This window comes from Rhodnius prolixus, unplaced genomic scaffold, assembly GCF_049639745.1.
Source record: "Rhodnius prolixus isolate KJV_2025 unplaced genomic scaffold, Rpr scaffold_19, whole genome shotgun sequence".
Taxonomy (NCBI): Eukaryota; Metazoa; Arthropoda; class Insecta; order Hemiptera; family Reduviidae; genus Rhodnius; species Rhodnius prolixus.
The window spans coordinates 1,012,429-1,034,524 of record NW_027411584.1 but is presented as its reverse complement, the minus strand read 5'-3'; the positions used below and the strand labels follow the sequence as shown (position 1 = coordinate 1,034,524).

Sequence of the window (22,096 nt, the reverse complement as noted above, 5' to 3'; positions counted from 1 at the left end):
ATATTAATGAAAATTTGTTTAAAGTATAAATTAAATAGAAAGAGCATAAGAAAACTAGAGTTATTCACACTTCTAATCTTAGATTTCCAGGAACACTCTTTTTAGAAAGGCCTGCCATTAGTATTTTGTTAGGGGGCATGAGGGAATAGCAGTATTTGTGTGCACAATTAGGCTTTCGAATTGGATTTGAGATTAGTGTACAGTGTAACTATAATCAATCTTCAGTTACTCATTTAGTCGAGATGTTGATGTGGAGAGTTTGGAATAAGCTTTTAATTCAGTCTAGCATGGTAGTTTCATTCTTCATGAACTTTTTGAGGCGATATAAAAAAAGGTGAGTAGAGAAAGAATATTATTAAAATATTTGGGATGTTACGTACATATGTGAGGATTGCAATAACTCTCGGGTTAAAGATCTTTAAATTTACATACAGTACTTGACGTAGCTCTACGGTCCTCGCCTTCTTCGCTGTTTTGTGTCCAACATCCTCCCAGACTGAGTGGAGGTTTGGTCAGTGACAGTACTCTCTCCATCAAGAGGGAATAAGAGGAGTACTTTGGCCATGACTTGATGAATGGTAAATACAAACCTTCTGTAAATTAAAAAATTATGGCATACCTTACCTGGTAGCAGAAAAATTAGGCTAGGCAACATAAGTCAATAACACCGAAGGAAAGCTTCATCTCTATTTAGAACAGACCGATCACGCAATTGATCGCTGTTGTTCTCAGCTCCTGAGAACATTCCAGTATCCAAATTGATTTCGCTGTGCTTGAATTTCACAATATTCAAGTCAGGTGAGAAATTATTGTCCAGCTCTCATTGTTCTTTTGTGCAATCAGTTTTCTCCGCGATAGAGGGTACAAGATTACAATTAATTGATCTCTGAAGCATCATAGTACATCTTTCCTTAAGATTTTTACGTAATATGTGAGGATTGCAATAACTCTCTGGATAAAGATCTTTGAATTTACATACAGTACTTGACGTAGCTCTTAGTCCTCGCCTTCTTCGCTATTTTGAGTTCAACATCCTCCCAGACGGAGTGGAGGTTTGGTCAGTGACAGTTGCGTCACATAGTGTATGACCAAGGAATTAGGTGTATCTCTAACTGCCGGCTCCTGGGATTACCTTAGAGCAGTTGGTAAGTTACCAGGCGTTGATAGTGTGTAACACTTTTCTTTCTAGAATCTTTAAAAATAAACGAGATATAGAATTGGTAATTGTAATAAAAGCTATTGTTAAAACTATACTCCGTACAAATAAAATAAATTTTCTTTTAAAAACTGTTTATTATATAATGCGAAAACATTCTTTCACAGCCAGGAATCAAATTTCATACATTTTTAATATATAAAAATAAATTATAAAAATATTTTTCTTAAAAAATAAAATACATTTTTTAGTCCAATTCATAATGCTGACTTAAAATGCTTATTATTTATTTAATACACGCTACTCAAAATTTATCTTATTACAACATTTTGCTTCTCTTTCATTTCAATTCTCATTTTCCGGCGTCGGTTTTTATATGTGGTACTTCTTCGTGACGTTTTAACTATAAACGACTCAGCATTAAACATGTATAAAATGTAATAATTTATTCGTGCAGTTTTTGACGATCAGTGACATATGACAGTTTAAATTAAAAATAAAATCGCACGGAAATAATTACAAGATAAAAAGGAACTAAAATGAGGTTAAGGTGTCCCTTAGTCTAAATGAGTATTTCAAGAAAAATTGGAAGAAAGGGTAGGATCATGTTCTGGAAAATTGGTGTTTCATGAAACAAGTAATTGATAGTGAATGCTGAAAATAATGGAATCGAAAATTAGTTGAAAGAATTTTTTTTGTAAATTTTACAATCTATGCCAATGATTTCGCTACAGACATGAAATTAACGGCAACTCCTTTAAATGAAATTGATTGCTTAAAATGTATCTAATCATGGAGACTTATAAATCAATAAATACCGCAGTTATTATCCGTCTTAACGCGCATGTTTTTTTGTATCCTTCACCGGTTACGGATTTCCATTCATCGTCAGAGTTTGATAAGTTTGATGTACAGTATTTGACTTCAACTATGTTTCTACCTCACACTGCAGTTGCTGAATGAGTCATTTCAATGTAAGTTAAAGACTTGCCTTTTAAGAGAAAAATATTAACTTTTGGTCAGTTCATGGATGCCGAGGTCAATAGTAAACAATTTAGATATAATCCATGAGTCCCAATGTAGAATTCCTTCAGTTGCCAGTAAAAAAATTCTCGTTTTTCTGTTCACTCATCAGCAGGATATTTATTTACTCAAGAGGATAATTGAGTCACGAGCCTAAGCTCAAATCTGCTGACAACTCGTATGTACACAACGTTCGTGTATTCATGAAGAAAAGACAATTTTTTTTATTGTTCATGATCTTGATTTTCAAAGTATCTGAATATAATTGCTATATCCAGATTTTTTTTTGTTTTAATGTTAAAAAATTGACTTATTATGCACTCTTCAACATTGATGAGGTAAAAATCGTTTGTAAAATGTGGGGAATATTTTTCAAATCAAGGCAGATGTAGCCTTTTCCAGCTGGTAGAGCGTTGCACAATCTAAAAAGTAAAGTCAAAGGTTATAAGCTAGGATTTTAATTGTTAGAAACATAAGTTTGAATAAAATTTAAGTACCTTTCAGCTTGATTTCCTAAAGAACCAATAAATATGGCATACGCTTCAACTCTTGGATCACAGGTCAAAGAAGCACTAAATTCTTTTGGTGGGATAGCATAACGTGAGAGATTGGCATCTGATAATACGATAACAATGGCTTCATCACAATCCTCTTCAGCTAATTTTTGCACAGCATGCTCTGTAGCTTCTAAGGTATAATCGCCAGACATGCAGAATTGAGCATGTGCTTGCATAATCTAAAAAATTGATGAATAATTTATTGATTTATAATAAAAAAATACAAATATAACAAATCTGAAAGAGTTAAATACCCTAAGGATATCAAGTCTTTGCTTCGGATCAGCCGGTGGATTACTTTTGTCAACAAATGAAATGGAATGTGATTCACCAGAATGTCCTACAATATCGTATTGAAAACGAGATTCAAATCCATGGAATGCTTCCATTACCATGATTACGGCTTCCATTTCTCTATCGAGTCTTCCATCATATCCATTAAACCTTGAAATAAAAAATAACAAAACTGTTTTAAAGTACCAAACGCTGTTTAAAAATGCAACATAACTGAACTACCAGCTATTAATCAGTTGTTTACAACCATGAAACACTGAGATTTCCACCCTATAGACAATACATTAAGCTTGTATTTGCAAATAGATTTTAAGAGAATGGCAACAAAAGTTCCAGTTTAAACATAGCATTAATTGGATCGTTTGGAATTTAAACTCTCAACCGGAGATTCATGGACATGACCAAGAACTGATGACAGGGTAATTCACAGGACTTATAAAGAGTACAGTTTTTAGTTCTAAAAGATGAAATGAATACATAAATTGGCATCAATTAAATTTACCTGTACATACTGCCTGAAACATCTACTACCAGTTTTAAACGTTTAGGTTTTAATTGAGGAGACCCTACTTCTGGTTCTTTTTCAGCTCTTCGACGATATATGTTCTTTTCTCCAGTCACACCTGTAGAAAGAAAAAAATATTTAAACTATCAATAAAATCAACGTCAGGTTTTAAAGTTTAATGCAGTCTAACAGTAGAATTTTTATTAACTGTTTCAAGTTTCCAATGAAAGTGGTGAGACTTACATGTGTAAAGTTAGTAGGTGTGCGATGAAACCTAATACACTAAGTTCCATTAGCAGGTTTTAAGAAACCCGCGGGGAATAGAAAGACGAAAAAAAATTCAAGGGATTCCATGACGGTAACCTAAAGGAATATTAGACTGATTGATGAATAGAGTGCAATGTGGTAATGGATAGATAGGGGACTGAGCATTAATTTTGATAAAAGCGGAGCACTATAGAATTAAAAGACGAAATCATTAAATAAAAGGGACTAGTTTCAAAACATGGATTTTACAATGGAAAATTGTTGAATCCTACCAAAAGTAAGGGCAAAGGAGAATCAAGAAGAGTAAGGAAGTAAAAGGTATTACCTTCACGCCATCGTTTCGAACTAAATATTTTTAGTTCATCTTCAGTGCTAAATTTTCTTTAATGACTTGGTTGTGGCGACAGGAAATTAAATACAGCGCATTAATTAAGAGGAAGCGGAGTGGAAAACTTGAACGTCTTAAAGTAAAAACAAAACAAAAACCAAATTAAGTCGTGTGAAATTAGTGAATGGATAGCGAAGGAAGCGAAAGAACGAACAGAAAAAGACCAAGAGGAAGAGAAAAGTTTTGTTGAGTCAGGTCAAGATATGGAATGATGGAAGAACAATATAAAGGCTGCTCATCTGGTTTACAAAATAAAAACAAAAAACCTAATGATGTAAAGAAGCCTAAAATGAAGTGAAAGGACCTAAGCAGACATCACTAAAATAACCCTTTTGATTTACTAATACAAACCTTCCACAAGCTTTGTATCGTCAAGCTCTCCGGTTGTCTGATGACGATGCCATTGTCTTTCCTTAGACTTAGCTTGAAGACTGTTCAATATAACACGCAGTGCCTGTACCTAAAAGCAGACCGATAATCTTTTAAACAAATCATGCTTTCTATTAAATATTTTTTAAAATATATTAAAAATATTGGTAAAATATACCTGTTTCGCAACAGGAAGTGAAAACTGTTGATATAAATTATGATCATATTCACTCATTTCGATTTCTTTCAACAGCTGTTTGAACGCTTTCATCCCCATCTCTCGGGCGGCCTTTCTAATATGTTCTGGAACAGCTGCTTTCTCTTCGTCACTTATCTGAATAAAAAAAAAATGTATTTCATAGAACCGATGTTGTTAATCGAAATGACAAACTAATTGCCAAGATTGGGAGTTTCAGGACGACTTGCTTTCAATCACCTGGTGAACATCATGTCCAGCATCCAATCTGTACGGTCCACCTTTGCCACCAAGTCCCGCAGTATCTCTACCTCCAGTACCTCCGGCCCAAGTATTACCTCCAACGTGTGGCTCATTTTTTTCATCCACTTTACCGTGCTTAGGTCCGGACATATCTTTGCCGCTGTCACGTTCTATGGTCATCTGTACCCGCTTCCGTTCTAAAATTAAACAGTTAAGTCTTATTACTAGGAACAAAGAGATAGAATAAACTCAAGTGAAACACTCTATGTATAATTTTGGTAAATTTACATCTGTACTAAATCCAAAAAAATAAATTTAATCTTTATAAGTGAATATTTAGTTTGAACAGGAGTCATCCATTGGGAATACAATTAGGAAGCTTTGAAATAGTGGGTTCATCGACGACGAAATCGTCCTTCTAATATAATTTGTTGAGAGCACAAAATTTTTTCAAACACTTTTCTGAGGAATCTGAGAATTTGGTGTTTTTAGTGGCGTTTAAGTATAATGGCGAGAAGAAAATACGCCTGTTATGTGACAATGTTGTCCCATTCAATCTTGGACTTATTGTTATTTCCACACAACTTAAATTTGTACAAAATTTAGGATTAATTCTAATAAAATTTTAATTTTTTGGAAAACGTTGCAACCTGAACCGAACCAAAGCCTCCAACCTAAAATCCTCCATAATATTACCGGATGACCATGCCATGTACCCAACCTTGCATTACACACATCTCAATTTTTTCCTTCGTCTCCACAAATGCTACATTCTTCTCAAACAGATTTTACTTCTGATTCCAAACTCACTCGAAACCTTAACCCTTGACATTCTCTTCTTACATCTCCTTAGATTTTATTATTTTATTTTGATTATGTTGTTATATTTTACAATTTAAACTATTTATTAATTTATTAATATATCATAGAGACGCTAATCGCTTCTCAAGCTTATTCCTTATTTCGTACAAAAGTTATCTCTTAACAAGTACAAATAATTCAATTTAACAAACTTACGTCTAGCCCTTTCTTCAGATGACATTTCGTACAAAAGTTATCTCTTAACAAGTACAAATAATTCAATTTAACAAACTTACGTCTAGCCCTTTCTTCAGATGACATCGCTACAGGAATTTTATTTTCTTCTAGTACTTCCAATAATGTCTCGCGAGCATCTTTGCTGTACCTATCGAAATCGAACACGTTTCCAACTGCATCAGATATGCTGTCTTCTGGAAATGCCTGTAACGTTCATAGATGAAACATTATTAGCTTTGGCATCATTTTTATAGTTGTTAAATATTTTTTTTACTACAAACCTGAAGATGCTTCACAATATTAACAAGCTCACGAGTTGAATACGGATATGCAATAAGTCCTTGGTCAGCTAAAGTTCGTAACCGCCCAAAAGCTGAGACTAACTTGTTGATTACATCTAATGAGACATCAGGACCGTAGTTTTGAAGTAATTGTATTTCTGACAGTCTACTAGGATTGTCCACAGCGTGACAACTAAATAAATCCCCTAAGTGAAGTAAGGTGATAAGATTATTATTTTAGTCCAAACAATGCATTACTCAGAAGTAAATTTTCTTCTCAGTTCAAGTTTTCTTTTACCTAGTGCACCAAAAAAGTCATTCCCAAGAAATGGAAATCCTGGACGATTAGCCAAAACAATCATTCTAAATTCTGGATGAATAGGTATAATATTTGGGGCACTGCCAACCCTAGGGTCATTAGCAGGTACTATTCTCCTACCATCAGACAGAATCATTTCACCACTTTCAACCAGAGTCTAAACAAAAAAATTAGCATATTCATTTGGTGTATTTACAGTTTAAACTTGCACATTACAATTAATCAAAATTCGAGACATACTTTAAGAATACAGGTGACATTTGTTGGCGCTTTATCGGCTTCATCTACCACCAGCACATAACCATTTTTGACAGCAATGACAAGTGGGGAGTCTTCGTATATTACAACACCTCCTTGGACTGTAGGCTGTAAAGTTAAGGACTGTACTGTTGTGTCCCTAAAACAGAACGAGAGTAAAAAATGAAAATAAATTATAACCTAGCTGTAACTGATGGGTTTTCTTTTCCGAAGAAATTACTGTAATTGGGTAGCTTTTGGATTGTGGATTTTCACCAGAAATATTGGTTTTGATGGATATGGCGTACTGTTAAGAGTAAATTAATCTAGAAGGTGCTGAAGAGGCAAGTTGTGACGTCATGACGAAGTGGGAGAGGGTGATTGAGGAGGCCAAGGTTCTTCGCAGACCGTAGTGCCACAAAAGACGAAGAATAACCGTTCTGAGGTCACAAGAGTAAGAAAAAGTGGATTTCCAAATTAGTGTGAGTCACCTGTATGTGTAACCGTCAATTTTTCTTTATACTTTAACCGGAAATACATTTGTCGAGCAATACTTTATTAGAATCTAAATTTCTCTTTAAATTAAGAGACATGTAAAATAAATGTTGCTTACCTGTGTAGCTGAATATATTCTCTTGGTCGGTTCATTAGTTGTAGAAGTTTATCGGTAAGTTTATTCTTGCCAACTCCTTGGTTTCCGATCAGCAGTAAATGTTCGCCCAGCAGAAAATCTTGTAACATTTTCTCTAAAAGCCCTACGTGCTGAAATTTAAAAAACCAAAATTCCATTCCAATAAATATTATCAAAAGCCCAGAAGCACTTGAATAAGTGAGGTTCATTCCAACATCAATGATTTTATTTTCAACAATCCAGCATATACCCATCCGGTCACGAGGTAATTGAGAGTTGGATATCATAATTTCTTTAAATCTGAATCAACTCCATATTAAGAGATGCATCATCAATCCCTTAGCTATAAATGGGTCGTAAATCCAATTAGCTGCTAAAAACAATGTATAAGTTCTGACCTTAAGAAATGGTTTTATAGCAATCACGCTAAAACTAAGGAAGACAACTCCAGGAAAAACCTAACATGCCTGGACTGAGGCTACATCTACCAGGCTTTCAAGGGGCGTAATAAAACACTGAAGGCCGCCCCTTGTTTCTATCGAATTTAATTCTCTGTCACGCAGATCACACCCCGTACATAAGATGAATTTTCCATGAAAGGCGACGAATTTAACTTCTTGGGATTTACTTTATTTGCCTCCCTAATTCTCATAAAAACGTTAAATTTAAGTTTTCGTAATAATGGAGAATTTAAGTTTTAGGACCAATCAATGGTTAAATTTACCCAATTTAGGTAGTATCAGTCTCTTCTCATTTCCCAAAAGCGCTTAATATTTGCCTTAGGTATAATTAAAGTATGTGAATGCTGGAATTATGTTAAGCATATTACTGTAGCTAAACACTGTAAGAAATAACATATTAACATGTACCTGAGGTACATCGTAAAACAGAATATCTGGAACTTTGCTAGATGCTGATGTCTGAAAAACTGGGGCGCTTGTATTCCCAATGGTTATCTCTCGACCATCTGTTACAATTTTGCGAGCACCATCATCTCGATTTGTTTTCATTACGCCTGCTCTTAACAGAATTGTTTCTAGTGCTTGTTTAGCCAGTTGAGGTAAAAATCTGAAATAGAAAATTAATTAGGCGACCATCTTATCATCTGGAGTAAGGAAAATTTATTAAAATAGAAAATAAAACAAACTTTGATAAACAGGCACGTTGTATGATATCATAAGGATCCTCCGCTTCATAGGTAACAGATCGTCTAGCTATTCTAATCAATTGTCTTGTAGATAAAGAACTTGCAAGTGATAAAAGTGTAGCATCCGTGGATCGTCTCAAAATATGTGATATTTCTAAGACTTTGTGCACAGATTGTGGCAGTTTTCCAAACTAAAAAAATAAAGGAACGAAATTATAATAACCTTGATAATTATTTATCATACTTTTGGAACTAATCAAGGGTGAGATGCAAGGATGAATCAACCTTTAAAGACGAATAAAATGAAGAACATTTTTCGAACTGACGAACAAGAGGTAGGTGGTTATTATTGGGGATTTTATTTGAAAGAAATCAAAATTAGAATAGATTCTTTTATTTACCATTGATTGAATGATGTGAGTTTCTTCATCAATTGACATTGGTCGCATTTCATGATACAGAAATAGTGTCAAGATTTCCGGATTTAACCAAGGTATTGAGTGCGGCACTTGAAAACAATAAAATTAAGTTTTTTATTAATTCATAACCTGAACTTACGAGAATTCAAGTTGAATGAAAGAACCTTAGCAAGCTCTGCATCACTTACTGTTTGGTTCTGCCAAAGCTACAATTCTAAAAGATGGATGAATCCTCAATATGCCATATTTCTGAAGTTTTTCAAGACCGTGGATACTGACAAGTTGATCATAACGATCATGGCTAATTAAACGTTTACCATCATACAACTGCAATTCTCGATCGAGTACCAATCTGAAAATTTGTTAATGTATTTAATAAAAACGGAATTTTATTAACTTTTCTGATGAAATTTATAAAAAAAAAAATCTATACCTGTGCAACGTTGAAAGTGTACTTGGGTGCGCTCTGTGTAGTCCATCTAAAATTGCTAATTTCCCTTCCAGAGCAGCAGTTACAAGAGGAGAATTTTTCCAAACAGTGTCTCCATTTTGCAGGGTTGTCCGTTGTTGTATTAGATCTCTGGATGTCATATCCTAAAAAAAAAAAAAAAAAAAAATGATTTACAAGATGTACCATTTTTGTCTGGATAAAACTTATATTTTGTCACCGATTATGTAAAAGGCTAGAATGTTTTTTAGCAATGTAGAGCCAAATGACCCACAGTCTCCACAATCTGAAAGAATCTATTTTATCTGCAGAAGAAGCTTTTTTTTTTTTGCCCAGCTTCTTAATTGATTAAAGTTGGTCGTTAAGTACGTGAAGTTGGTTAAGAGAAGGATCTTTTCGATGCAAGAGCAAAGTAGGTGGTTAGAAAATACCCAGAATTTAGAATATTTTAAACCATCACGAAATATTACTTCTTTTTATTAGCAGTAAGAGTTTGTTAAAAGAAAACGCCCAAATAATTTAGATTCATAAATACCTGATACATAACAATCGGTTCAATTGAATAACCAAGTGTCTCGGCAAGTCTCACTGCAGCCAAAGATTTTCCACAACCTCTTGGTCCTATTATGCAGATGTCTCCAACTAAATGGCTCTCCACTAATGACGTAAGAAAGTCATCGTGATACAGATTACTTATAAGCGTTTTAGCGTTATTGTCACCCATAAATGAGCCAGATGCCATCTGCATTTTTTTTTTCAAGACTTATTAATAATCTCTTAAGAAAATACTTAAATGAAAACACTTTACAGTATAAAAGAAAATTGAAATGAATACCTGAATAGAAGTATGATGTCCATTTACCGCAAACGTTACTAACGATTTATCCGGAGTAGGCTTAACGGAAACATTTCTAGTTTTGTCAAATTTATTACCAACTTTAAATTCCTCCAAAATGCCATTTACACTGTTGACACCATCTTTGTTTAATAGGTAATCAAAAGGATACAGTCTGCTCAACACGTCAGACACATTCAACCAAGAAAATGTATCCTAATATGGAATAAATAAATCAATTTTTTGTTTCTAGAATAATTGGTAGTAAACAGAAATATAATACTTGAATTTAATTTAAAAAAAAAAAAATCAAAAATTTAAACTACCTATAAACTTTTACTTACTAATAATTTTGCCGCTCGATGAAGGTTATCCACCGGGAAATCTGGAAGTCCTATAGACGTAGCTTCTGGTGATATCAGAGCGTATGCACATGACAATAGTGTGCTTAATTTATCCTGGGGTATGTGCCTATATTCTACCGATAGTTGTCTTAATAAATCCTGTAAATTAATAAATAAACAATTTTTGAAATGTCAGTAAAAACAAGAACAGGGAAATGGGTAAGAGCTTAGTGGTAGGAGTTCTAGAGCCAACGGTAGTCCTTAAGAGATTTTCCGACAGCCAAATTAAGGCCCGATCCCATCCCTTCAGATGTTGACTGGTTTTGAAAATTAATCAAAAACAGTAATTGGCTCATACTAAAATTAAGATACGGAGGACATGGGATCGAGTCCAGGTTTTCTGGGCTAAAAAAGAAAGTGATTAACCTAAATATATTTAGTGCATTTTTGAAATTTTATACATCATTGAAAGCTTGTTTTTTTGCTACTCTGGCAGGTTTTGGAATTACAAGCATCTTCAGGAAAAAAAAAGTCTAAAGTTTTTAAGAGAAACACATTTCTCATTTCACATTATGTTATCATAGATAACCGCTTACGTCGCCACACAAGTCCACTCTGTCTTTTTTTTCCAAATGAAACGTACATTTGTTAGTCGATTTGATATCGACTTCACTAGAATAGAGAATGGGAGAAAAAAGTGTAACAAAAGCTTTTTAGGTGGTTGCCAAAGGTTTCTACGCAAAACCTGATGATTCAATATCTGAAAATGGAGAAAAATCTTGAAGATTTTTCGAGGTTCTGAAGACTAGGGAAATTAGCTCTCAAGTATGGTGGATACAAGATTGCGCGGTAGGAATTTGATGAGGTTTTATTGAACTCGATGTAGCTTTTGATGTAGATTTAGTTCTGAGTTCGGCAAATAGAGAAGTCCCAACAATCCAGAATTCAAATTTTCTTTACACAATTTGGTCAATTTTTAAGAAAGAAAAAGTAAATTGTGTAATTTAGATCTACTTAACCTACATTGTGAAAAATGAAAATTTTCAATGAAATCAGGATACAAAAAAAAAAAAAAATTAAACTGGGTGAGAGCTAAAGAGTAAACATAATTTCAGTCTGTAAAAATTCTTTTATTTATATATTTTTTTTCTTTACAAAATTACACTTTTACTACAGTTTAATTAAGTCACTTTTAAAGGGTGCATCAAAGCACATGTCCAGAGAAAAAAGTGTCATCGTGCCCACCAAACGCTTTAGAATGGCCACTGGTCATGTGTTTATCATGGGCATTCGCTAGACGTTCATTGTTGAAGAACAAATCCCTATTCTTGGTGAAGGTATTGTGGCCAAGCTTATCTAAATTAGCATGATGTACTCCCACAGATTTCAGCCGATCTGCGGCGATGGTATCATGCACAGCCGCATGTCCATGCAGTCCATTGTGATGGGCATCGTTGCGACCTTCCCATTTCTTAGCGTCATAAACATCGTCAAATTCTTTTCCATATTTTTTCTCAGCAATATCATGACTTTCATCATTAAACGAGGAATCCTTGCCAGATTCCATACTCTGATAGGATTTCTGAAAGCCGCTAGTCTTATGTTCTTTACGATGGCCAACTTTTCCAGTATCTCCAAAACCGCCTTTTGCTGTGACACCATATTTACTCTCGCCACCAAAATAACCAGAGCCTCCATGATTAAAACTTCCAGCAGTTTTACCACTGACAACACCATGTTTGCCCACTTCATCTTTCAACAGTAGTTGCTCACCGACTAGATCATGCTTACCATGATGGGCAATTTCCTCTTCGTCTTTTAGATTATATCTTTCCTTCATGCTGTCCAAATGATCTTTGTAGTAGTCGTCTGCTCCATGGTAACCGTGGATTCTAGATAGACGATCATCGTGGATAACTTCTTTGGCGATTGGTGCATATGGCAGAAAAACTTTGGCAATTTCAGGTTGATGAAATGGCACACTATGAACGGCTTCAGGAGTAAAAACGTATGGTACGCTGAATCCAGATACCAATGGACTCAAAATGACAAGTAGACACCGATACATTATTTAGCTGAAATTAGCTGACTAATTATAACTGACTAATCTTGGCTAAGTACACCTGCCTTTTATATGATTAAGTCTAATGAACAATATCTTGGTTCACTGAACACTGTGGTCAATTGTGGACTAATGAACTGGAACGTTTGAAACCTTTTAATGTGACTCATATACTTCAACAAAAAATAGAAGAAGAAATTAAACACAGGAAAATGAATATTTCTTTTTATAACGGTGATTGAACAAAAATAAAGAAATCCAAGTTTGGACTCACACGACTTTTACTGTTAGCAGACTCTTAGTTGTGAAATAGTTTTCTTTACCGAGATTAAACAGACATATTTATTTCTATTTATTTACTCCATCTGTGTACATTATTATTAAGTACAAAGAGTATGTCATGATACGTCTGTTTCAGTAAAAACTGGCCGGCAGTGCACTGAAAAAAAAGCTCCGGGCGCCAATGACTTCAGATGTTGATGCGCCTTATATTTAAAAAAAAAATACGAAACCAGAAGAACCATTTAAAAACTGTAATTAAAAATAATTAAACATAATAAAATATTAATTAAGAATAAAAAACCTGTAAAATAAATAAGTTGAGTTTAGCAGTTAATTAAGTTTGCGTGTGAAAAGCTCTTAAGCTTTCAGAAACTCCAGTAGAAGCCGGTGATTGATATTATAATGTAATTTTTCTTCTTTTTTTTTCAGGAAAAGGGGGCTTAAATTCACCATCGACTGGAAAAGTTTTCAATTACAAGATAATATCTAGTGCTTGGCACTTGAAGACTTAATGTACAATGATTATAATGAGGCCTGAACTGAGTTACCCACAAAGGGTAACTTCTGTTCTGGCGTTAAACTGTAGTGAAACACGCCAGTTAGGCTACCGCAGTGTAACAATAGTGGTAATAGTTTAAATGTTCCAACTATCACAGCTGACAACTATCTAACTTACCCTAAAACTTGGTTATATGTGGGTGGTTAGCCTAATTAAAATAAATCAAGTGGATTTTATAATCACGAGGGAAAATTTTGGTATAACTAACTGATTTTTCTGTCGATTCTCTTAAGGTACGAGATTTTTCTGTCGATTCTCTTAAGGTACGAGATTTTTCTGTCGATTCTCTTAAGGTACGAGATTTTTCTGTCGATTCTCTTAAGGTACGAGATTTTTCTGTCGATTCTCTTAAGGTACGAGATTTTTCTGTCGATTCTCTTAAGGTACGAGATTTTTCTGTCGATTCTCTTAAGGTACGAGATTTTTTTTTCTTTTGAAAAACTTTTTTTGCTATTTTCATTTTTAGTAAAAAATTAAGATCCCTAAGTAATTTTATCATTTCAAAATAGATTTTCAAAAGCACCAAAATTACTCTACTCAGTGTGACAAATCCCCTGATATCTTCAATATCAGCAACCACCCAGATAAAACTATTACTATAGGTATGGTTACAGAGAATCTATTTAAAATGTTTTTTGGCAGATCTAAAGCTGAAAATAGCTTTAGTCTCATGAATTCATTTTGGTTAAGAAAAAGAAACAGACTAACGGTGATAAAGAACCTTTCAAACATGATAAACTGGATTCAAAATTAGGATTCAAAGCCAGAGTTTACAAGCTAGCTTCTAGGACTTCTTCTTTTCTCACAATGGTCAAGAAAAGCTGACTACCATGACTTGGGCTTGCTAAGCGTAACGGTGATAAAGAACCTTTCAAACATGATAAACTGGATTCAAAATTAGGATTCAAAGCCAGAGTTTACAAGCTAGCTTCTAGGACTTCTTCTTTTCTCACAATGGTCAAGAAAAGCTGACTACCATGACTTGGGCTTGCTAAGCGGGAAAAAGGAATTCATAATAAAATTATATAAAGGGCAATTCTGGAGGCCGTAGGTTGAGGGTAAAACCTGAAATATTAAAGCTTGAAATATTAAAACGCCTAAAGCTTGGCAAAAAAATACAGAATATCCAGGATATCGATGGAAACGGTAGAAAATCACCAAGAACACAGAGTGGATGTAAATTGGAGACACATACTGTAGCAATCAAATTACTCTTTTCAAACAGAATTTACACTGATTACACTGACAAATGACTTCTGTTTTGATAGATATATGTATGAAGAATACATTTCCTAGAGATGTAATCACAGATCAATAATCTATTCTCTTGCATCCATTAATCAAGAACACACGAAAGTACAGAATGTTCATTCAGCAGAAATTAATTTGTATAAATCCAAGATAAAATTGTTGGGAATCAATTCAAAACTTTAGGTCAATTTTAATAGTGCAGGATCTTGAAAGTTCGTTGGCACGCGTTTTTTTTTAAATCTATATTTGTACTTTATATTGCTTTGTCTCAGATAAATAAGTCTCGCACATCTCCATAGCTTCACGCACCTTATAGGCTCCGTTTTACGTAGTACTTATTTTTTATTTTGTTTAAGTGCGTGAGTTAGTGGGTATATTTGTTTTGTTTTTTTTTAGCAGAGACATTGCACGCATTACTGGCCGCCACAAGAAAGGGCAGCGCTATAAACGAATTCTGTCAGTCACAGCTGTTGCAATATTTCCCTTACATTTCTGCGTAATATTGAGATAAAATAATAAAATAATATAGTCTATTAGTTTTCAAAGGATCAATGAACTCAACTTATTCATTTATTTTTAATGAGAAAAAAAAAATCTAGTCTGAACAACTCACCTGACTTCAGTTTACTTTCGCATAACACAAATAAGAATATGTATATTTTTGTCGTGAAGACTATCGATCAGGAATTTTCACCGGAAATACAAACTCTATAGATCAAGTCTGTCTTGAGTTAAAAAATAAAAATTACGACGCGATGGATTATTTATTTGTTTTAAATTGTCACAAAATAAAATAGAACACAAAAACTTAAGTGTTAATCACTTAAATTAAATTTCTTACTTTTAAGGAAATGAAAGTTATAATTAACAATCCAAAAAGAAAAGTGTCACTCTTTAAATAGAGAAATAAGAGGAAGTCAAATTCCGAAAGAAGGCAGCAGAAAGGAAATGAAGTATAGCACTGCACTTTTTACCTGCAACCATATCGTGTCTACTGGCAAACTTCCTTTTTTCATTATAGTTTTACAGACTATTTTACGAAACTAATGTCTGCAGTAAAGCCATTAAAAATAATACCTTTTCTCAAACCACACAACTGGTTCTTACTACAGTACTCAGTTTTCTTTAAAACTACTTCAATACAAGTACACCCACACAAGAAGTGAGGCGTCATCCTCAGCCTAGTCTAGGTAATCAAATGGGTTGTTCCAGTAAAGCTGGAGTACACTGGGCACATTTTGGTTTAACAACACTCTTCTAGATAATGATGGGGCACATTCAAGTTCTCTTTGGTCTAATTTTGGAAATAGAAAAGGAAATGCTTTCATCTCACTACAGATTTTTGGGATTGTAAGGAGATTACTAGTGGGAGTTTTCAGGATTTTTCTCCCCTAAGGTTATTCTTCGACTGTTATGATTGTTTGGCTCAGCAGTGAATCTAATAAGGCTCAAGTGTGGGTCTGGATTTTTATCATGAACTTGTCTTGTGTTAGCTACTGTTCTTCTCCAAGGCAGCCAGGTGGGCCTATTATGATAAAGCTACATTGAGACAAGAGTATACTACGCAGCTTTGTTGGTAAATGTAACCACATTCAGAAAAGTTCCAAGAGCCAGGAGAAAGTATTTTCCAGCATTTATATCTTCAAGTTTGGGTAACAAGTAACTTGGGGATATTGGAAAATGAAAAGTGGGATGGATTGGCCGTTTTTTCTCTTTATTAGTTCCGAAACCTTGATGTTGGAATGAAGTTCAGGCATATTACTGGAATGGACGACTTCATAGCATAAATTTTCTTATGGATTTCTTTAGGCGGTCCATATAGAACTGCTAGTAAGATGAAATATGCTTGATACGGGCATCTCTGAGATCTCTTATTGGGCACATTTTGGTTTAACAACACTCTTCTAGATACTGATGGGGCACATTACAGTTCTCTTTGGTCTAATTTTGGGAACAGAGAAGGAAATGCTTTCATCTCACTACAGATTTTTGGGATTGTAAGGAGATTACCAGTGGGAGTTTTCAGGATTTTTCTCCCTTAAGGTTATTCTTCGACTGTTATGATTGTTTGGCTCAGCAGTGAATCTAATAAGGCTCAAGTGTGGGTCTGGATTTTTATCATGAACTTGTCTTGTGTAGCTACTGTTCTTCTCCAAGGCAACCAGATGGGTCTATTATGATAATAACTCAAATCAATCAAAAACTATTTAATAATAAAATAATAGCAGTAAAATAACATTAGGCAACAAGTTAGTAAAGTGAATTCAATCGCCAGCTAATGGCCATAGACTTGCATGTACCAAATCTAGATGTGAAAGCACACTCTCTAATGTAGATATAACATGAACCAAACTTGGTGTATTTCTTTTAGGCAGAAAATAAAATATATGTAGAGCATTTGACCTAGGTACCTAGAAAATTAGGTCAGTAACACTTTTTTCTTTTTTTAGAATAGATACCACTTTATTTTTAGTTCACTATTTTACTTTTTGAATACTTAACGGTTGCCTAGCTCAATAAGTCACAAATCTCATTGGAGAAACACATATTTTTTGACTTCTTTCACTGTACATATTACAAGTACGGGTAGTCCTCGGGTTACGACGGTCTCGAGTTACGACGTATCGTGGTTACGACTCCCATTTACAGTACAGTATGTACTATGAAAAGCCCGCGAACTACTGTACGTATTTTGGTGCGCAGTACTGAACAGTAATATGAAAAGCCCGCGAACTACTGTACGTGTTTTGGTGTGCAGTACTACGTAGTAGTATGAAAAGCCCGCGAACTACTGTACGTGTTTTGGTGTGCAGCGGCCACGGGACCGAGGAAAACGGCGTCACCAGCATCCCAGTACGCCATTAACATCGTTGTCCCGATCACTTTTTGCCCTTCATCATGGCTCCCAAACGTAAGGCAGACTCTTCTGATGGCAGTGCATCGAAGAAAAGGAAGACCATCACCATGGAAGTGAAATTTGATATCGTAAAGTACACTACTGTTTTTTATTACTGTTTCATTTCATTATTAAACGTACTGTTCAGTATTTTGTATGTGATTTTTTGATAATTATGTAGGGTACTGTGTTAGGTTAGGCTAAGTGCTTACAGTACTATACTGTTATTATGGTAATACAGTACTGTACTGTATATGGTAGTTTACGTATGTTCCGACTTACGTTGAAAAAACGGTTTATGACGCCGCGTAGGAACGGATCAACGTCGTAAGTCGAGGACTACCTGTATTGGAAAAAGTTAGAAATATAGGATTGAATCAATCAAGGCATATCAATCCAAATAACCATGTAAGGAGCATACTAGTTTTCCTCTTCCTTTTTTGGCCCCTGTCTAGGGATTGGCGTTTAAACACCGGCTGAGACTCTCGGTTCACCATGAGACACAACCGCAATTTTTCCATTTGCGAGAATAAGATAAAGAAAATTAGTGCAAAGAAACTAATAAACGCCAAAATGAGAGAAAAAAAAAAAAACAACATGCAGAATTGTTTCCTTTCTTCATCTGTTATTTCTTTCCTGAAGCCAATTAAAAAGTTTCAACAACAACAACAGAGTGTACGAGTTGTAGTTGAACGTGATGTAGATAACTCTGTGGAAAAACTGTCGTGCTGCAAAAACTAGGAAAGGTTATGTTTGTCAATTGTATTTTGTCAGGACAAAAAAGAAAAAGAAGTTTCTCCAGACGAGTCTAGTAGCGGACGACATGACGACAAACTCTCCTAACTGTGCCACTGGGATACCATACTAGTTAATCTACACCTATTATCACAGGTCACGAATGAATCACACTAATACCCTCTACTTAACTACTCTATTTCTATTTTATTTACTTCACGACCAACAGAGAAGTCATTAAAATTCTGGAGATGTGACTTGTTAAAGTTAATTTTGTTTGATTTATTATCTGAAAGATTCAGATTAAGATAAATTTAACTGTTTTTTTTTCTTCCATCATTAACTAGTTTCGGTCTAGTTTTAGGGGAGACAAACAACACTAACAATTATAATCAAGAACAGATGTTCACTGAAAATGCTAGGTTTGGGCTTCTGTTGATTAGGAAAAAAGAAAACTGTTCTTGCCGCTACTATTACAATTTTAAAGCAGAGAACTTCCTGTTTCTCAGTTACGCCACTGTTAAGTAAGGTATAGTAATGCCTGTTTTTAAAGGGCCAACATTATGTTAGGGGAGGTGGACTGAGGCGAATATTAAACATACTTTACTGTTGAATTCTCATATTAACCATTCCATAAAATCCAGTAATCGAACCTAGTACCAAATAAAATTCGCCTCCAACTGCTCGGCTAACGCCTCGAAATTATTACACACCAAGATTTACTGGCTAACCAAAGGAATTGAATATTTGATGTACTTAGTTTAATTCTTAAATAATTCATTTGCAAAAAGTAAAATATTCAACTGAGCCCTTTCCGTATCAAGTTTCCACCCTCAAGCAATCAGCAAGTGGGAAGACAGAAACATTATAAGTTCCCTACAACAAACTAAAAAGCAAAAATCAAAAACATGTAAATAATTGAATTAACTAATTACATTTTCTTTTTCAGGCGGGGCTTAACTTCCAACTACCCAATTAGCTGTCGAGGATGGAGAGTGGACAAGCAAACATACTTTCACTATTTATTATAAAGTTGTCATATTAACCATTAAATAAAATCCAAGGCCTAAGACCGGGAATCGAACCCAGTAACACGATACATATTAGGAAATGGTTAAAGCATTTTTTGTATAAAAGATTGTTTAAGAAATACTAAAAATAGTTGAAGATAACTTCGCTAAGCTTAGAAAATGAGATAGAAAAAATTGTTAAACGTAAGACTGAGCCAGACTTCAATGATGGTTTTAGTTTTTTTCGACCCGTTGTTGATAGATGATTTTTTGGTGAATATCGAGGTGCGGTCTTAAATAAATACAGCTTTTTTGCTTTATACCAACGCAAAATTACCGAAACGTTGGTATAAAGCAAAAAAGTTGTTTTTATTCTAGACCGCGTCTCGATATTCACCAAAAATCAACTGAGCCGGACATTAGTCAAAATGTTAATTAGTCTTGTTAACTATTTGAGAAAACCAAATATAGTCTTTTGAAATTTTAAAGCGATTAAAATTTATTTTTTAGAGATTTTTACCCCTTAGAGATGGTTAATTAAAAACAAATTTGAACATTAATAAACTTATTTAATAAATTTAACATTTATTTACAATAGAATAAGACATTTTTTTTTGTAAAAAAAATAAAATAAATATTTAAATAAAAAGTTTTAACAAAACAATGAAACAAGCTTTTTTAATGCTATAGATTCCTTTCACCCTTTTTAACCCTTAAGTCCTAAATCAATCCCTAAATACAAAATTTACTTATTAACGTATATTACCAAAGAAGGAAAAAGCGATGATAAAATATTATTGCCACAAGGTTTAAAAAAATGTATTACAATGCCAAAAATGATCATTATAATTGTTTTGACGCAAGATGCATTTTTTTTTTTTTAAGCTACATGATACAATTTTCCCTATTTTGAAAGCTGAAAACATGTTCTTTTTCCCCTTGATGGACGTGTGACATAGATATTTTCACACTCGACATGTTACTATTTTAATCTTAGGTAATAAACACATCAATCTATCACACATGAACGTTTGTAGTAAGTAGACTTAACAGCACAAACATCACTGAACAGAATTTAGTTTGTGTTGATGCATAAAATTGTAATAATAATAAAAAAAACTTGTCACACAATAATAACTGTAAATTATATATATAATCGAGTGTGTAGCATTAACACATTTTCTCTAATAGTTATACTAACTACAGAACTATATTATTACAATTATTAGTGATCTTCGACAGATTTTAAAAAAGGAAAATTAATTTTAATGGAAATTTAAATAGGCACATAAAATTCTCATAATAGAAGTGGTAGGGCCTGGCTAAGAAGGAGTATGAGAGGTCAATGTTTTCTTACAAACACGGTATTCTTACTTCGATGTCTGAAATCGTGTGCAATTATATGGGGAAAAATGTAAGATGGGCTATACTGAGCTAGGAAAAGGTAGTAATCACTAATTCAGAAAGGCAGAAGAGTAGAAATAGGCTTTCCTCTTGCTGTTGAAATCACAATGTTCCGGGTTGATTACTGGGCGCACCGTCTTTTAGCAGAGGTATCTGTTCGGAATTAGGAATCAGAGACTGCATGCACGTTGTCATGCATGAGTTATCAGGAGAACACACACTCAAGGTGGCGGTAAAATACAAAGAATTTTAAAAGACAAGACTATAAAGGGAACTGCAAGAGGCAGGAATGGACGACCGCGAAAGGTCACATTAAAAACTTTTGATGTCCATCAAAAGTTCATCAAAATCAGCAGGAAGAGTAGGCCACACTTTGATCTCTTTTGTTTTAAAGTATTTTTTTGTAAAAATTAATTTTTTGAAACGTTCCAAATGAGGGCAATTTTATTTGAGCCTTTTTCTAGAGCGCCATTTGTCACAAAGTTACTACGAATTAAATATTTCTATAAATCCCATGTTTCAGAAAATCCGAGAAAAAAATTTTGAGAATGAGATTTGCGATAAGGGAGAATCGTGAGAGTGTTGATACCCCAAAACTGGTATCAAGGCTGCTGACCATTTTGCTTTCATTTTCTAATACAAAGTTTGGGAGAAATTTATTAGTTTTAAAAAAGATACTTAAGCCCCGAGAGACCTCATTGTTTTCGAACACCAATGGTTAGTAAATAATTATGGTTTTGAATTTACTAAAAAAAATTGGTGAGCGAGAATTAAAAACTGTTTTTTAACAAGGTTTTGGAATAATTTATTATATACAATACAAATAAAATTTTTCAAAGTCATTTAAATGATCTTTTGAAACATACTTTCGTAAAAATAACAACATAACTAATTAAAGAAAGACTTTTGCTTGTGCGAAACGTCTTAATTAAAAATAATCATAAATAAACAAAATTTGAGATAGAAAGTTTAGGTTATTTGACTTTTTTTAAATATACAGAAGAGTAATCTAAAATATCGCTTTAAGAAGTTTATAAGTTAGGTTAGATTAGCTTGAGAATTGTAGTAAGAACTGTATTAAATGTACAATGAATTCACCAGTCCACAGCAAGCTTATTTTCCTTCATTTTAATCGTTTTCGGATTTTCAACCAAATTTAAGACCCTAAATCATCAGGTTTGTATGTAGAAATAAAACTGA

General features: G+C 33.9%; 1 protein-coding gene and 1 long non-coding RNA gene across 5 annotated transcripts in view; one reads left to right on the top strand and one right to left on the bottom strand.

The window, feature by feature from the left end:
- Positions 1–16: 16 nt before the first annotated feature.
- On the top strand, positions 17–20,462 carry LOC141448327 (uncharacterized). Its single transcript, XR_012454963.1, has 4 exons — positions 17–334; positions 13,178–13,292; positions 13,471–13,667; positions 19,432–20,462. It is a non-coding gene; the product is annotated as an uncharacterized lncRNA (long non-coding RNA).
- Positions 1,274–22,096, bottom strand: part of c12.2 (von Willebrand factor A domain-containing protein c12.2) — a 28,950-nt gene continuing 8,127 nt past the window's right edge. For 3 of the 4 annotated variants that reach the window (XM_074116617.1, XM_074116616.1, XM_074116618.1), the window contains exons 6-25: positions 10,698–10,856; positions 10,354–10,569; positions 10,054–10,260; positions 9,504–9,664; positions 9,259–9,422; positions 9,053–9,159; positions 8,652–8,842; positions 8,374–8,572; positions 7,487–7,635; positions 6,877–7,033; positions 6,616–6,793; positions 6,318–6,523; positions 6,096–6,240; positions 4,996–5,195; positions 4,738–4,893; positions 4,542–4,650; positions 3,533–3,653; positions 2,991–3,180; positions 2,677–2,915; positions 1,274–2,601 (exon numbers count right to left, since the gene is read on the bottom strand). In XM_074116617.1, the coding sequence (XP_073972718.1) occupies positions 2,493–2,601; positions 2,677–2,915; positions 2,991–3,180; positions 3,533–3,653; positions 4,542–4,650; positions 4,738–4,893; positions 4,996–5,195; positions 6,096–6,240; positions 6,318–6,523; positions 6,616–6,793; positions 6,877–7,033; positions 7,487–7,635; positions 8,374–8,572; positions 8,652–8,842; positions 9,053–9,159; positions 9,259–9,422; positions 9,504–9,664; positions 10,054–10,260; positions 10,354–10,569; positions 10,698–10,856 (3,363 nt within the window). In that variant the 3' untranslated portion in view covers positions 1,274–2,492. Of the gene's footprint in view, positions 2,602–2,676; positions 2,916–2,990; positions 3,181–3,532; positions 3,654–4,541; positions 4,670–4,737; positions 4,894–4,995; positions 5,196–6,095; positions 6,241–6,317; positions 6,524–6,615; positions 6,794–6,876; positions 7,034–7,486; positions 7,636–8,373; positions 8,573–8,651; positions 8,843–9,052; positions 9,160–9,258; positions 9,423–9,503; positions 9,665–10,053; positions 10,261–10,353; positions 10,570–10,697; positions 10,857–22,096 lie in introns of all 4 variants that reach the window. The other variant, XR_012454961.1, reaches the window with a different exon arrangement.